The sequence below is a fragment of the Rhopilema esculentum genome, chromosome 10 (genome assembly GCF_057945365.1).
Source record: "Rhopilema esculentum isolate cy_ngs chromosome 10, ASM5794536v1, whole genome shotgun sequence".
Lineage (NCBI taxonomy): Eukaryota > Metazoa > Cnidaria > Scyphozoa > Rhizostomeae > Rhizostomatidae > Rhopilema > Rhopilema esculentum.
Window position 1 is genome coordinate 10,700,673 of NC_142824.1, and position 17,600 is coordinate 10,718,272.

The following is a 17,600-nucleotide window of genomic DNA, read 5'->3' on the forward strand; positions in this document are numbered from 1 at the left end:
TTCTTCGTCAAGCGAGCTCTACGTTTGTCAAGTTTTGGCAGGGTCTAAAGAAATTATAACAAGACATTCTTGTGGAAACGATTTTTTAAAAACCATTAAACTACAATTTACAGCAACATTAAAAGAAAGTTAGTTAGTGTTTTAATTGATAAATGTAAGGTATATATTTACTAATGAACTGACTGTTGTGTGTATGTCGAAGAGGCATTGACTTGTTTCATACCCTCATTTTCATAAGCTCCTCCTCCGCTTCCTGAACCACTCTCTAAATCCATTTGTGACTTCAAATCAACATTGGCCTCAACCTTGACTTTTTTAAAGACTTTTTCACGCTCGCATTTTTTGCTTGTTCGTGTTTGAAAGTACCCTTTCAAGGCTTTCTCCATTGGTTTGACTACGGAAAAGTCGAACCCACTTGCATCTGAAGGCTGGTTTGGTGTTGATGCCGTCATGTCAGAGATATCCACCGCAGGGTAGCCTTCGGAGCACATTTTTGCCAATGTATATGCGTTAAACAATTTTGTGCGCTAGAAAAGAAACAACTTCCTCAGTACTTATGATATTTATTTAAGCCTCCTAAGAAGCAGCTTTGGCGTTAAGTAATACCACAAATTTAAACAACAATTTTTTTATTATGGTGCCCAATCATTCGAACTTGAGAGTAAAGCTCAGGTCTCACCCTACACGTAAAAAGAATGCTAGAGCCTAACCTCTTGTCAAAGCTTCGAGAAGGCAGATTCATTTTCGTCGTATTGTCATTGGGTTAAAAACTCTAGAATTCTATATATCAGTCACGTCAAATGTTACCTTAAACAACTGAATCGTTCCCATTCTTATATTCATTTTCATAACACAAAGAAGGAATAGCAAGAAACAATGCTCTCTCCAAGAAAGTACCAGATTGCTTTAGATTCTTCACCAACTTTAGCGTCAAAGGTTTGTATAAGAATCAAGTTTGTTTAAAGTTCCACTTTGTAGATGTATCAGTTCACTACTTTGCATACGTTTGTAGTTCAGTTACCATACTTAAAAATTGCCATTTAGGATTCGCCCGGTATCGACAGAACAAGGTTAGGGATTGTGATCTTCTTACTCCCTTGCGTCATGGCCTACGAAAACAAAAATTCAAGAAACTGAAATTTTCAGTTAGTACATGTCTTGCTTTGATTACCTGAAAACTTTCAAAAGCTTTCACAGCATCTGGAGTTTGTTTCTGAAACGATGCAGTAGTTCTCCATACAGCTTGTCCTTTGTACCCATCAAGCGTTCTCGCCACCCTATCCATCATCTTTTTGTATGCACCGAATGGCATTCTTTCTAAGTAGGGAAGACCGTAGTTGAGCAGCAATACACTCCTTTCGTCCATTTCAGACCTCCTAGTGATTTCTTGCAGTTTCTTTAACTCGGCCTTTATTGAAAAGTCTTTTGAAGCCGCTGCGATGTCGCCCCTGCTTGAAAGATCCCCGTTGTAGGACCTTCGATTGCAAGAAAAACTTGTTGAAAGCTAACATTTCTATAAAACATTACGATTAGATTCAAGGGCGTCGTCAACAACTCTGAATGGCCAATTTCATTTATTTCCATCATGAGAGAAAACAGTTGCCTTAGGATCTACAATAGACTGTGTTAGGCGATAAGGCCCCGTTTATACAGCAATTGTTTCAGTAAGATATTTGTAGTTAAGTCTAGTAGGCTGTTCATGCAAGTCAAGAACGCCAATCAGAAGAGACCAGTAGCCAATTTTAATTAAGACAGTTCAAGACCAAAGTGTCTTTTGTAAAAATGGTCCAGTTTTAAACCAAAAGGGCCCAGGTCAAAAAAAGACCAGTTCTAGAACCAAGTTTCTTAGGTTAAAAAGGGACCAGTAATGAGACTAAAGTGTTTAATGAAAACTAAAGGTCTCTATGCAACGGATTTAATGAGAGCATGTGCATTGAAACTACAACCCAGATCTCTAAAAGAGACAGAAAATTTCTTACATTGTCACGTTTTCAAAAATATTGTTGAACAGGGACGCTGTTGACTGCGAGTCAAAAAAGCTCTTTGCAAAATTGTCGCCGTACATCATCATCTTTCCACTGGTCTTCCTTATACATTCTTTGCCAAATATTTCTTGCTCCTCAGATCCGGGAATTTTCAAATCTGTTTAAAAGAAAAAAGGTGTTTGCAGTCACTGGTATTCCCTTTCAAAACTTCCACAGAAAGTGCAATCGCTGTTAAACACTAACAAATTTGAATTCAGACATCCACTATCCCGATTAAATAATGCTCGCTATAACGTGACGTATGAAATTGGGAAGTTTGTAAGTGAATTTTACTCGATTTGCCCATCCAATCAATCAAGCTTAGGGGAGAGGAAACTTAATAGTACTCTGGAAAGTAATTGAAAAATATAATGCAAGAATCAAACCGTTTGTTGTTAATAGTGATTCTAACAAGCATTGCATCATAAAGAGGCTGTTGCATCCAATGAAAGTCCAGAAACTGTTAGAATTACCTGAATTCATACAGAGATCACGTTCCTCAAAGCTATGCAATTTCACATCATCATTCCGTTTAAATTTAAGCTTACTTTTTTCCCACTACGAGATTACTCTATCTTTAACACTGATTTTGGCGAAGCAATTAGCCTAAAAACGTCGGGTTTCTTTAACAAGTCGTGCAGTATTCTGGATAATTAGAGTGCTAGAATTTGCGGTTTCAAGCTGCTGATTCAGTTTACTTGATAAGTATGCTGGTAATATACACTTTGAAACAAACAATTATTTTGGTTCGCATTTTGTAGAGATAAAATTCTCTATATTATGAAAACTCAGGTGCAATAACAAAAAATCTCTCCACCACACTAGGGTTTAATCTTTTGCCATCTTCATTTGCAAAGACACTTAATTTGGTTCATTAGAAATAACTGATAGATCAACAAGTGCTTCGTGATATTTGCCTTTCTCTGAATTGTTGATTCAAAAAGGCTACCTTCGATGTATGGCTTCCATGTTTTGTTTACCCAGCGTCCAAACCCGTTCCAGAGAAGGTCACACTTGTAATTAGCACCACAAGAGTCTTTCCATCTGTTCAAACGCTTCTGTATTTCTGTTGATTAAAAGGAAATCCATACTCAATTGTTTTCATGTTCAGGAGATACTTAATTAAAGGCATTGAGTCATGATAAAATGGATTGGGTATACCCAAAGTATCCGCTGACTGCGATGACAAAATTTTCATGACTGCGATGCTATTGGTTGACCTTAAACTGGTCACATGAACTAACCTCGTACTGATTAACAGTTTCCATCAATAGCAAGTTGTCAACAACGGATGCCAATATCACATGAAACAGCAACGATCACGCCGAAACCAAATGACCCTCTATAGAGAAGGCCTATTTACCATGACTGAATGCCTTTAAGAATTTAGTCAGTCACTAATACACTCATTTTTTTATAAGAAACTGGCTATAAGAATCTGGACAGTCACAAAAAATTAAGAAACTTCAGTACTCAAAGCAAAAAAATTAAGAAACTATAAAATCGTGATAAAACTGAGAACAACGAAGTTTTGTAAAATCCAAGAACAAGATCGCCCTGGTGGCCTAGAACTTAAGACACAAGGGATAAAAATATACTTTCCACATCTAAATACAGCTTCGGAACGGAAGCGAATCTCTTGACGTGATAAAAATGGTCACGAACATTTCATAATATCATTCATGACATCATAATTAAGAAACTCTTAAGAAACAATGAGTATTAAAATTTCCAGAACATTAAGAAACTGGAGTACTCAACATCGACCTTTGTTTCTTATAAAAAAATGAGTGTAGTTTCAAATTAGGAAAAACCTTTCCGGTCCAACTGCAACCTTGGTGTAAGGGTGGGATTGAAGACGTAGTTTCGTTTTGAGCCTCAACATATTTCTTAAGGACTCTGATTCTTTTCAAATCTGGTATGGTTTCAGGGGAACATAGGAAGATGAAATTCATGCCATTACAAGGCAATAGTCAAAGGAAAGAAAAATTGAAGTGATTATAGCGAAAGGAATGTCTTTAGTAACCACAACATTTTAAACAACAAATCATGCCTTTACGCGACCTGAGGCTGAACAATATTTTTAAAATGTCCTTAATAACAAGATAAGACAATGCTGAGCCTGAATATTTTTAAAAAAACATTATTCTTATAAAAAAAGATTCTTAGACGTTTCGCTAGAAGAAACCACACAACGTTGGTTTTATTTTTTTCAACAAAGCTGCCACTTCAATGTGTTCTTAAGCTTTGATAAACTGTGAAATAAAATGGCTTTTGGCCTATACCTCGTTTGTCCATCTTGTCATTTGCTTCAACTTTGAACGATGCCCCGTCACCACGGATCGGTCGCCAAACTCGTCCTTTCGAGTACTGTGTTTCTGTACCATCTCGTTTTATACCTTGATTAAGAGATAAACAAGGAAAGTTGAGAACTACATCACCCCAGAAAATAATTTTTAGTTGGAAGAATCAGGGAAAGGTCCCGAAGTCAATAGCAAAGCAACAAGGAAAAGAAGGCGAGGTTAGAAGAAGAAGGAGACGAGATAAATTTTTGTTGATTCCAGTTTTTATGACGACAGAAAAAAATGATCTGGAAGCAGAAAAAAGAGAAGAGCGAAGATGAGAACTTGAGAAGATGAGTTTTGGAACCAAGCACGTCAATTAGATAATGAGACTTGAAATAGGTGGGCCAGGGGCGCCGGAGAATGGAAGGGGGTACGGGGGAATTTTTTGCATTTGTGATACGTCTCAGGAAAGTATAGAAAATTCATCTGTTGTTCTGGAAGCCATATCTATGAAAATGTCTATGAAATAAGGGTGGGTCAGCAAGATTCTGCTGCTTTCAAAAGCAACGTGTTCCGCATAATACGTTTTACTAGCCCTATAGGGGCCTCGATGTGTACATGAAAATAAATTTTCAAATTTTCAGCCACCTGATTACATTATTTTTAAAGAACAATGCAGTTGGCTGTTTACATGCAGAAATCTTAATCCACTGTTTTAGTAGGTTGTTATGTTATGTAATGTTGTTTTAGATTATGGGCAACTTCGGGCTGTGTACCTATTCTTTAATATTTACGCAGTGAATATTTAGCAAGTATATGATTCTGCAAACGCAAGCATTTTCAATGATGAAATTTGATTTTATATCGGAATTTTCAAACATGTTCTTTAAAGAACAGTTTTACAACTACCTATTATCCTTGAACGAATTATGTGCAAGCTCTTTTTCTCCAAAATGTGTAAATTGTTTGGCAATCGCACACCACTGGTATCTTGTTGCTATTAGAAACCATGGGCAAAGCCACCATGTTGTTTCAACACAGCTCTTGAGCCTATGACAAATTTGTTTTGAGTCCAAAAGCACTATCAGGATTTCATTGTATTTTTTATAAATACATGTTGTATACGTATCTGAACATAAACACTGACCAGCTTTAAAATTTGCTATTTACAAAACCTCTTGATTATTAGAAAAAACAGATCCTTTTGCGTTGTCACCTAAAGCCGAGAACATTGCTGAAATAGTTTGGTTTACATCATTGTGATAGGAATATAAATTCCTATGTCTATGGTTTACATCTAGTATCATGCATAAAACCCAAATAAAGGTATTGGTTCAATTTCAATGAACTTGATTCTTAAATTAATAAGAAAAAGCATGTTGCCCGGAGAAAATAAATTTTCTAGCAATAAGCTCTTTGCTGTGACTTCAATTGGGGACCTTGACACCTTTCAATGTCACGCCCAAAACAAGCTAGAAAAGTAGTTGGTATACCGTAAATCCTCGAATTGCCCCCCCCCCCCTCGAGAAAGCCCCCCTCGAATAAGCCCCCACCCTAGAACTACTAATTTTCAATAAGCCCCCCTCGAATAAGCCCCCACTGCTACCGTAAATTCTCGAATTGGATCCCTCCATTTGATGATTGTTGCCATCTGAGGTTGCCTATATGGCGTTTTATACTATTACCACAAGAAATTCATACTTTTGGTAGTAATTAATTAAATGCTCATAAAGAAAGTCCTACTAAAATAAACAAGGTTTTTTGATAATGTCTTCTTAATGTCTACAATAAGTCCCCCCCTCGTATAAGCCCCTCCCCCCTCGAATAGGCCCCCATCCAAAAATATCAAAAATAAATAAGCCCCCAGGGGGATAATTCGAGGATTTACGGTACTTTCAGCAGCCAGAATATACAGATTGTGTTAATGATTTTAAATACTATTGAAAAGATACTTTTTAGGCTAATGTCTTTATACTGAATCCCGTGTAAGAAACGTGCAAAATGGATGTAGGACAAATCCCTTATTTTGTAACATTCACTTCATTATGTCAGTTGGTAACTTCACTAACCTCGTTTTAGTACTTCCCGTGGAGGGTCTTTCAATCCTTCGCATAGCGTTGATTCTAAATAAATCTTCGCCTTATAAAAGCCTGGTTCCATTGCTAGAAATGTTGCCTCGTACACACCGTTCTCTAGATCACTTACAAATGGTGCAATGTTTGAAGGCCCGCTGATGAAAACTCTCCAAACATCTCCACCGATCGATTTTTCTCTGCCCTCTGCAGTACGACTTTGTATGGCTATTTTGCTAAATTCTCCTGCTTTTTTTATGTCCATATTCAACACATGGCTATAGCTTGGACTCGTTCGCAGCGAATCCTTCCATTTATTGCTTCCAAATTCAAGGTTTTCTTTACACGGCCTAAGTATTTGTTGCCAGTCCATTCGCTTCCATCGTTCCCTGCAAAGGCTTCTTTGAAAATCGTCCAAAAACTGAGAGCGGACAAACAAAACGATATTAAACAACCATATTACCTTTTCGTTCATTTTGATATCTATTTCCACCTAAAGCTGGAATATTTTTCGACCACCTAGTAAACTTCTTAGGGTCAGTAAGTGTTTTTACCTGTTGGATCAAAAGGTCACCCGACCTTATAAGCCTTCTTAAATATCGGGGATATACCACCAGCCCTAGTTCCCTTTTCATAACAATTGCTTATTTTAAATCATTGCAGTAGTGTAGTCTTGTGGAAGTGCACGTTTTCAAACAGCTACTAAAGGCACTTTTGTTTTAAAAACGAAGAATCTTGTATGACCCTTTCTCCTTGCGAATTGTCTGCTGCGAGATAAGATTCGGTATTTTACATCTCCATTCAAACTACCTGTAAAGCCTAAAATACACCATCAGATTTTATCAGTTTTTTGACTGACATTTTTCAGTTTTTCAAAAACTGATGTCCTTCATACACGATCAGTTTTCTTCACTTTTTGACTGACAGCTCACTCTGTTTTGATATGGAGCTTGATCGTGAAGGAACTGCAGTTATTTTTGCTACAGCTTTGGTCGTCAAAAAAGGCGAAAATCCGAAAAATGAAAAAGAAATCGTTTTCAAACTATTCGCATTTCGAAACTACTTTTGAGTCTGACGTCACATTGCATAACGATTTTCCGTACTTCCACGCATATATAAATTCATCTGTGTTTGTAACTTTTCAACATTTTGAAATCAACGCTACTCTTTAAAAATTTGCATCTTGCGCTAGGGTATTAGAGTTGCGCCAGATTAAAAAAAATTTACTCTGCACCAATGAATAGAAATCCCATCAGTTAAAAACTGACGAAGTTGGACGTGTTCAACTTCTTCAGTCAAAAACTGACGCTCGTTAATGCATCAGTATTTGTCAGTTTTTGCTAAATACACGATCAGTTTTTGACTGAAAAATTGAAAAATGTAAGTTAAAAACTGATAAAAACTGATCGTGTATTTCAGGCTTAAAATCATGAGGATAGTAAAACAATTTTCAATTGCAATTAATAGAAGTTGCCTGGCGTTAATAGATTGCTTGGGCGAAGATCCAAGGAAATATGGTATAATTTCTTTATGGCAATATGATATGACCACAATAGCTGCCTGGGTAATTTTCTTTATCATCCGTTAAATCGTAGTTGGAGTTTAAAATACACACCATTGCACCAAGTGTCGTGGCTAATATTGTTCTTAAGGGGGCTCGTATTCCAATGAATAATATCTTTTGTTTCCATGTTCTCATGAAATGGAACCCCTCCAATTGTTTCATCTTTCCTACGGAACTGCTTGGACTCTTGATACTTATAGGTCAGTCAGCACAGGCTTGCATTCAAGCGTTCTTCCATTTGACCTTCATAAAACGACAAATATAACTTGTAAATTATGAGCATTTTGATGTGCAGACATCCCAATATACAAACTAAGGACAGAATAGCCTAAAGAGGTACTTTCCTTTCAAACGAGATAAAATAATCTTATCTTGTTATAAAGAACTGTCCTTTTTTGCAGCCCGATTCACTCTGTTCGGCATTAATTACATATTTAATGCTTTTCTCGGATAATTTTTTAGCCTTGGTATGGCCAAAATAATCTACGCAGCAGCGTTACAAACATCTGAAAGAGTTTAACCACTAAATAATACCTCTCTTTAATTCCTCTTCAACCAGATTTTACCTATCTTTTATGTCTCTTCGTCTATGCTTCTACTCTTCTGTACTTTGCATTTAACTAAGCCAGATAAAAAACCGTAAACACAAGTCAGAAGAAATGTTGTACAAATTTTTCGGAGGGCACTTTAATAAAGAGCACTATATAACATTTGTTTACTTTAACATCTTCGATTCAGAGAAATAATCCTGCTATCGTTAGTTAAATTGACATCAGGAACCAGGGGATTTTAATAGGGTGGTGGCACAAAGCCCCCTTATGCTCGCCATTTTTTCATGCCTTCCAAAAACATTTGTTTAAATATGAAACTAATCTGAAATAAAATTCTAAAACAAATTCCCAATAAATCTATATGCGAATAAACTCTATCTTTACAAAGTATACTATCTACCAAATTCAGTTTGAACATGGTTTAAACCAGCGATTAATGCTCTTTTGAAGAATATTGGATATGTCTCTAAATCTCTTCCATCAAGTTACCTCTATCTGTCTCTTATAAGTGTTTCAAACTCTCTTTTTTCTTTCAGATACCTATTCAAAATCCTTGGCCTTTTCCCTTCCGCATCCTGGCATTTTTTCCGGGTAGAGCAAGCGCGTCGGTAGCTAGAATCCACAGGAATGTAGGCGGCTTGTTTTTCAGTCGACTCTTTTGCCTTTTGCAGAAGCTGCGAGTAACTTCCAAACTCCTTGGAAGCCATTCTGTCATTGAGTGTACTGGCCTCGCTATCCAAGACTATTGCTCCGGTCTGTTCTTGTGGCGGTCGTGTGCGTAAACTAGCAGTATCTGTTACACCGCAAAATGCATCGAATAAGTTAGCAGTAATGTCTCCATTATCCTCCGTCTTTGCATCTAGACAATCCACATTTACTATCCCTTGTATCGCTACCAACTCATCATTGCCGTGAAAGATCTCCGTGCGTTTCGTGTCAGCACTTCTTGCATTCCTTGACAGTACTGTTTTCTTAAAATCATTCACATTTTTTAGTTTCAGTAAAGGTGCGGTTAACGTCCTCTCTGTCGTAAAATTACTCTTAGGAAGATGTTCCTTGTCCTTTGCAACAGATTTGTTCACAACCAATTTAGGTAACGACAGCCGTTCTTCCACCTCCTTCTTTTTCTTGTTCTTTTGTTTGTAATGCACCTCATAATTTTTTCTCCCTTCATTTAGTAAACAATCGGATTCATCAAACCCTCCAAGCAGCCACCCTTTAGTCTGGAAACTGCAGCGCTTTTCAGAGTCCAACTTTTTGAATATCTTCTGTTCCTTTTGCCTAGCTAGGCGCAGCATTCGCAATTCGTAGTCTAGGTTCAACTGGAGCAACCGTTCATTCCTTCGATTCACTTTTTCAGTGCTTTGCGTAATTTTGAAAATAATGTTAGAAAGAGGCTCCCTTTTCGTAACTCTGTTTGATTCTGGAAAGTTCATAGAATCACTAAGCTGAGAAATGTAACCTTGCATTGTCGTGCAGAATGTGTTCCTACCTAACCAACAACAAATTGAGATGCTCTTTCGTAATTCGGACGATCTATCGATTATTTTGAACCTCGATACCAGTTGGACTGTCTTTTAACAATTAAGTGACAAAAGATACGAAAGTGATTGTATTGCCTAGCTAGTCAACCGGATAATGTACTTCACATGGATGCAACAAAAAATTCTAAGAAATTTTTATACAGAAGCGTGGTTCCATGGTTGGTGTGCACCTTTGCATGAAATCTAGACAATGGGTTCTTTAGCTCACTGTACATGACAGAGGTCAAACGGTGGCCTTGGCTTGAATGATTAAACAGGAATATTTCCTTTTCGGAACAGGATTCGCATATAAACTAAAACCGCATTGAATGTGTTTTATTATTTGCCTTTTTGAAGAAGTAATACACGCGGAGATTAAGTTAAAAGATTTTCAGCGGATAAGATTTCGGATAATAAACTTGGGCGAAAGTGTTTTCAGGCATATTTTTGGTATTTTGGACACATATATCTTCGGCCAAATGTTGATCATTTGGATGTTTAAACAAATCCACGTCAGGTTGTTGATTCACACATATTTCTGAAGGTGCTATTGATGGCTTGAAAATTTTTCAAGAAATTCTCAGTGACTTTTGATAGAAGATGAGAACGATGATGTTATTTGTTTTTAATTGTTTTCAATTCGTCGCGTTTTGTTTTTATAAAGAAAACTGAATGAGAGATCATTTGATTTCTGTTTCTTCGATCAATTTACATTGCGCATGCGTAATTATGCAATGTATATAAAACAGCTCTAAATTTCGTACAAGCCCCCCTAGAAAAAGCCTCAACCATAGAACTACAAATTGTCAATAAGCCCCCCTTCCCTTCGAATAAGCCCCTACTGCTACCGTAAATTCTCGAATAGGACCCTTAAATTTGATGATTTTGCCATCTGAGGTAGCCTATGGCGTTTTATTGAATAACCACAACAAACTCATACCTTTGGTAATAATTAATTTAATACTCATAAAGAAATTTCTCATAAAATTAACGAGTTCTTTTAATAATGTCTTCACAATAATTTTATAAATCCCCCCCTCGAATAGCCCCCCTCGAATAGGCCACCATTCAAAAATTTTAAAAGTGAATAAGCCCCCAGAGAGCTAATTCGAGGATTTACGGTATGCCCAGTCAGACGTCTAGTGCCTTCGGCACTTCTATGAACCTTTGATGCTTGTTAACCTTTACTTGATTAGACATTTCCGTACTTCTGCAAGATTTCTTAGGTTTTCTAAGGTATTTTCTAGTAGAAGTAGTAGAGTACCAGACGACTTCCCCGCGCAATAATAATTATCATTCTTCCTGCCAGCGCATTATTTAGAATATGCTGTAGATTATATGTACAATATTTGTTTATCTGGTCATGTTCCCTGGAAACATTCCACCAATTAAACTTCTGACTTGCAAAGGACACAAGACCCGTTTTAAAGCTGCTCACGATCTTAAAGAAAAGTTCGTTATCCGCAATTTGAATATTATTGACCTGGGGTTCCACGCGCAGAAAAATCACATTACAGTCTGGATAGAGTAGACGTTTTTCCCGGTTAACATCAAAAACGAGAAGAAGTCCCACCGATTTGTAAAAATTCTACCTATTCGCTTGATGTCACTAGATTGTCGAAGCCGATCAGTTGTTGTCCCTGGTCATTTTCCAGTTATAGCCATGGAGGTACCTACCTCATGTTATTGTTTTTCCACAAAATCGAGAATCTTTTCGAGCAATTTCCATTCACGTTGAAAAGAATTATAAAATAGTGATGAAAAGAAAAGGCAATGCAGGAAAATGTTGGTTTGGTTTACGGTAAATGAGGGATTGCAATTTCCTTGCTTAAATATTTCGAAAAATTTGACTGCCGTGGAGAGCTTTTGTTTGCTAATTATGAATGACTGGTAACAAAGTCAATTTATCTGTTCTCAAGGCACAGAATTAAGGAAAATTGATACCAAAAGGATTGACAACAAAGAAACACTTTGCAATGACCTGTTTAAATCTGTAGTTTAAATCGTTAATGTTACCAACCACTGGGCACTAAAGTGGCTTAAGCCATCTGTCAATCATAATTAGCCAATCAACAAGCGTGTTAGTGCAATCAAGCTCATTTATTGGTCAATTCTTGATTGGAAGACGGTTTAAGCACCTATAGAGTATAAGATAGCTTTTGGAGAGCCGTTATCGTGGAAGATCGATTTTCAGGCGGAAATTCGTCAAGTTCTGAGACGAGATTAGATTTGGAAGAAACCATGCGCACTGCGTTTAATAAGGAAAACCTTTGGCCAATAAACCGATTTAACATTGCTTTGCAAAGTTTTGAAACAGACTGATGAGCTGTAACTCTTTCCTTTTCTAGAGAGCAGCTTTTCAAAGTTGCTGTGCATCTACCGCAAGCACACAGAAAAACAAGTTTCAGTCGTAGTCATGGATCATGGATAGATTAAAACATCGTCATATGAGCATTCTTCTGCCTCTCAATAAACCGACTAATTGTACAAATCACATGCCTATTGTTTCAGTGTAAACTCTGTTAAGCCAATACAAAATTGTCCCCAAGATAGAAAACAAACATTAACTTCTAGTGACTAATATAGCAAACGCAACTTGTGAAATCAGGCAGTTCCTCAAATGCTAATTCTTTGACTTCTTTTCTTCTATATCTTTATAAATGACCTTTTTGTTGTAAGCAACAAAAGTCTCTCTTCAACTTTGCATGAATTATCTCAAAACAGTGGTTCATATCTCAAACAAATGAACCTTTTATATTAGTAACATTAGCGCAAATAAATGCGTAACTCTATTCAAGTGACAGCTAGACAACCTTAATTCCCATCATCATTAGTTGGCAAGAAACATGCAACCATTAAAAAATTTGAAATTTGTAATAAAATCAAAATTTTACAGCCCCATTAGCCTCCCCTTCATTGCAAAATCACCTATAAAGTTTCAAAAAAATGATGTCGTGAAAATCAGTTTATGTGTCACCATTTGACTGAGATTTTGACACACACATGAGCACAATACCTTCCCCTCTCAAATCACTGTAAAATATACTTTAGCAAAGGCCAAATAAGAAAATAAACCTTGGCAAACCAATTTTCTTCAATTGTGTAATTTTCGTCAATTCAAACTAATTAAACCAAAGTTGCACATTTATAGGTATTTCATTGCTATCTTTCAGGCAATGTGTTCATCATTCATCGGTCAAGAATTTTAGAAACAGGTTTATGATACAACACCCTATGGCGGTCTACCAACGATGGCTAAATCTACTACTGTCCATGTTCATTCTTTCCGTTTAGTAGAATAGAACCTGAAATATTTAAAACCTTAACTAACTGAAATCCAGCGTTTATAAAGGATTTCGTCTTAAATACAAGTAATGACCTTTGCATAAGAACTGTCTTCAATATTCTTGTAATAAAAGCTTATGACACTTAATTACTAAGTGTCACAGAGCCTAACATCTTGAATCCCCTTCCCAAATACATAAAATCATCCACAAATTTACATAGATTCTAAATGCTAGCAATTACTGGTTCTTTGACTCAAAAATGAATTTTTTTCAGTAAAGCTTACATACTTCTATCCATTTCAATAACTATCCAAACACAACAGATACGATACCATGGGGAGCGAATTACAATGACTACACCACGGCCGATACAAAAAGGCATGAGCCTTTAAACTGTAAACAGTTACACTAGAGGAGATTAAGCAGTTAGGGATACTATGCTAGATTTTGTTTCACAGCAGATGAAATTGTTCATGTGAGGGGGGTCTAACATCATACCATTGAGCAACATTTGTCCATTTGCACAGCTTAATCTGACTCTCGATGCCTAATTTGCTAATTTTCATCAACTAAAGATCGAGTACAATGCTAATGAGTCATATGCTTCATGTTAATTTCGCTGCAATGTGTTTTTTCAGCTTGAGATCTTCTTCAAAGACGTTTGTTAATTTTTGGCACTTTTTCCCGCCACTTCTGATTTTCTTACTCAATTTCAATGGTCCACTTAGGTATTGTTTATCAATTTTTGCTATAAATGCGTATCATGGAGACCGATACCATACGATCGGAGCTGAAGTCTTCTGCTCAAACGCAACCATGAAGTCACTTATTGGAATTTTGCTCTTTGTTTTTGCATTCCACACTGCATGCTGTAGTAACAATGAAGAGGGTAAGTTTTAGACATTTTAAAAACATTTAAAGATTGATATCAATTTACGAAAGTACGAAGCATATTTTCAACTCCCTTGTTGTAACTTCCAAAGCGCTCTTTCTCCTTTGCATCACAAGTAATTCCTTATATTAATCTTCTCCTAACAAGTAGCTATTGCTGATTTTCAGGCGAGTATTTCGAAGGTGACATGGAACTGACTGAGGAACAAAAAATCGCCATTCAAATGTCCATTGATGGAATACCCACTTATGGAGCAACTGTCTATAGAAATTGGCCAAAGAGAGTCCCATACGTAATCGACCGCAACTTAGGTGAGTATGTTATCCATGGTCAATAAAAAAGTGAAATGATATGAAAAACAATTTTTCAGGCTTCATAGATGAAACTGCAAAACCATGTAGCCAGGATTTTTACGTAAAGGGTCTAATTCTCTTATTCAAGGTGAAATAAAAAGCTCCTATGCGATTTGTGAATATAAAACCCATTGGCGAGAATACCTGTGTTTCTTTAATCCTAAATTTTAAGCCTAGGATAAATAGTTTTTTAATCTGGTTGTTAACTTTGACTTTAATTATTTCATTGTAATTTCTTTGTCTGCGAAGTTGAGTTGAAAAGTGTCAGGACGAGAAAATATTAAAAAAAAACTTGTCTTCATTTAGTCTTCTGAAGGGCTGCAGTTGATAATTACCAAGAATATTTATCTTCTTTGACTTGGTCCTGAAAATTCTCGCTATTCATACCCATTCAACTGAGGAATATATACATAGATGCACATTTTAACAGATTTATTCGATACACACAGGAGGATTTTTTTCATCTATACAAATGTTCTTTTACTTTATTAGTCCTCGAATTCATCGCTCTATCATAATTAATCTTTTTCAGCCCGATATTCTCTCACTCCATTTTAAGGTACAAAAGCAAGAGATGCGATCTCATCTGCAATTGCTGACTACCATAAATACACTTGCCTCAGATTCTATCCACGCCGCAGTGAAACAGCTTATTTATACTTCACAACCGGATCAGGGTAGGCAGACAATCGGCTTCTGTTTTTATGACCGTTCCTTCATGAGAGAAAATCTTAACATGCCAGGAAGAATAAACCCATTTTAATTATTGTCCCATCGGACTGGCGGATTTAGAACTGAGTTTTGGGGTATTGGATAAACTTAAAACTTGGGGCAAAACTTTGAATATACGAAGTCCTGACTCTTGGGTGGTGAGACTTGCCCTTTCACCAACCTCCCTTTCATCCGCCTCTACCTCTTTTTCCCGACACGTTCGAAGTTAGTTATCAATCCTTTTGAAGTCTATCAGTACTAGGAATTAACAGATGTGTGCTTAAAAAACACGAAATACAAAACATATTTTTGTGAATTATACGACAAAATGTAAAACACTATATAATTCGTTTCAGGACGCCCTCTCAATGCTTACGAAATTTTCTAAATAGGTTCAATTACGTTTAGCTGGATGATGATAGTGTGAAGGGCATAGGTGTAATAGGGGTTGCAACGATCAAGACCGTTTTTGCCTCATACCCTTGTGGTAGAGTACTTTTTAACTTTCTTTTGCTGCTTAAATTTCTAAAAATGCTTTCTACCATACATAATTCTCGAGCTATTTCACTTCAGTTGCTCTTCACCAGTTGGTTACAGCGGACGAATAAACAACATCAAACTAGCATCCGGCTGCTGGTACAAGGGAATTGTCATCCACGAAATAATGCACAGTCTTGGATTCTTCCACGAACAAAGTCGACCTGACAGGGACAGCCATGTTGACATCATATGGGCAAACATTCCATACGGTACGAGATTACTACAAGAGTATAAGAGTTTGAAAAGTTTCTAGGAAGTCATTATGATTGTTAGAAACAGAGCAAACATGATTATTATATAAACTTTCATATTATATATCGCTTATTACAAATAAAATATTATTTATCATAGGTAGCTCTTATAGCCTAGTTGACAATAGTTTTTTGCTGTTAATCTTAGTAAGTTCTTTGCTTTTGTTTAATACGGTATCAGGTCATAGTTTATGTTTGTAACAATTATAATCATCAGATTTGACGTCATTATATTTATACTGAATTTCTTTTAATTCTATTACAGACAAACGACACAACTTCAAGAAATATGACACCGGGACAATCAAATCAGGCAACAGCCGTTATGATTACTTGTCCGTCATGCACTACGGTCGCACTGCTTTTGGAAGTGGAAAGGTAACGATTGATGCCAAGAACAACTACTATGATAGGAAGATCGGACAGCGATCTGGGTTCAGTTCTGAGGACGTCAGACAAATCAGAACCAAATATGGGTGCTAGTTACACCAGAATGCAAACGTAAAGAATCGTGATTGACAATTTTCTAAATCGATACAAAAATGTTGTTATCGAAAATTAATTGATAGTTGATGATGATATGAAAACGGTAGAAATCTATATCAATCTTGTTTGCATACACTCGAAAATTTCTTCCGCACAAAATCTAATCACAACAGAAAGTGCCATTCCTACAAGAAACAAAATTCAACCTTTTTGAATGCTAGCTTCAAGTGACTGGAAATAACGGTCTGACTTTAGTATAAAGAGTCCAATACAAAAATGTTCTGCTTATTATGGCTCTAGGCGGACAGTAAAGCCAAAAAAGATGCCCTAAAATTCAAAATGCTTCTAGCATAGTGTATCTCCCGGGCATGTCGGTGGGCCGCTGCCAGTTGTAACCTACCATCCACACAAAAGACTTTGACAATTAGTTTTGGTACATGTATGTTTCGAATTTGTTTAGTTGTTTCTCAAAGAATACTTTGAAACAAAACAAAGATTAATATTTCATCCGGTGTCCCTGAATCTTCTCAAAATTACCAAATGATCACCACAGTTTCAAAGAGAATGATTTCCCTATTCTCACCCGAGTATTATCACTCTTTGGCTATTTCTGAACATATTCTTCGTGCATTTTCAATGTTTTTATCTGCAAATATTGGTTTCGAAGACTCGGTCCATTTTGTATGTGAGTTGGTCCAACCTGTCTTGACACCTTAAAAAAACTATATTTTAGAAGCAGGAATGGAACATTTGACAATTTCGAAATACTTTATTAAGATATCATAATTGAAATAAAGTATCATCATGAAATATGAAATAATGTTGGGCCTCACTTGGCGATGTGAACAAACCCTTTATTATGCTATTTTCCATGAATGCAATTTCTATTAGCCTTTTAGAGTCGGTAAATAGTTTAAATTATTTCATATACACAACAGAAAACGATTAAGACGAATGCAAGTTTGTAAGGTGTGGTCATGAATGTGATCTTAGGTGTGACTTATAGAAGTTCCTTACAGCTCAGCACCCCCTTCATCAATTTTTAGGACGGTACTCTTGGA

General features: G+C 36.5%; 2 protein-coding genes across 2 annotated transcripts; one reads left to right on the forward strand and one right to left on the reverse strand.

The window, feature by feature from the left end:
• Nucleotides 1-34: 34 nt before the first annotated feature.
• LOC135687467 (uncharacterized) lies at nt 35-7,003 on the reverse strand. The gene is made up of 6 exons (XM_065204028.2): nt 6,379-7,003; nt 4,310-4,423; nt 2,974-3,090; nt 1,980-2,142; nt 1,172-1,475; nt 35-527 (listed from the first exon to the last, which is right to left on the reverse strand). Exons 1-6 carry the CDS (start codon nt 6,854-6,856, stop codon nt 171-173), a joined length of 1,533 nt encoding a protein of 510 aa, XP_065060100.2. The 5' UTR covers nt 6,857-7,003; the 3' UTR covers nt 35-170.
• Nucleotides 7,004-14,051: 7,048 nt separating this feature from the next.
• Nucleotides 14,052-16,653, forward strand: LOC135689865 (zinc metalloproteinase nas-4). The gene is made up of 5 exons (XM_065207229.2): nt 14,052-14,195; nt 14,366-14,509; nt 15,111-15,228; nt 15,836-16,011; nt 16,319-16,653. Exons 1-5 carry the CDS (start codon nt 14,123-14,125, stop codon nt 16,534-16,536), a joined length of 729 nt encoding a protein of 242 aa, XP_065063301.1. The 5' UTR covers nt 14,052-14,122; the 3' UTR covers nt 16,537-16,653.
• The last annotated feature ends 947 nt before the right edge of the window (nt 16,654-17,600 follow it).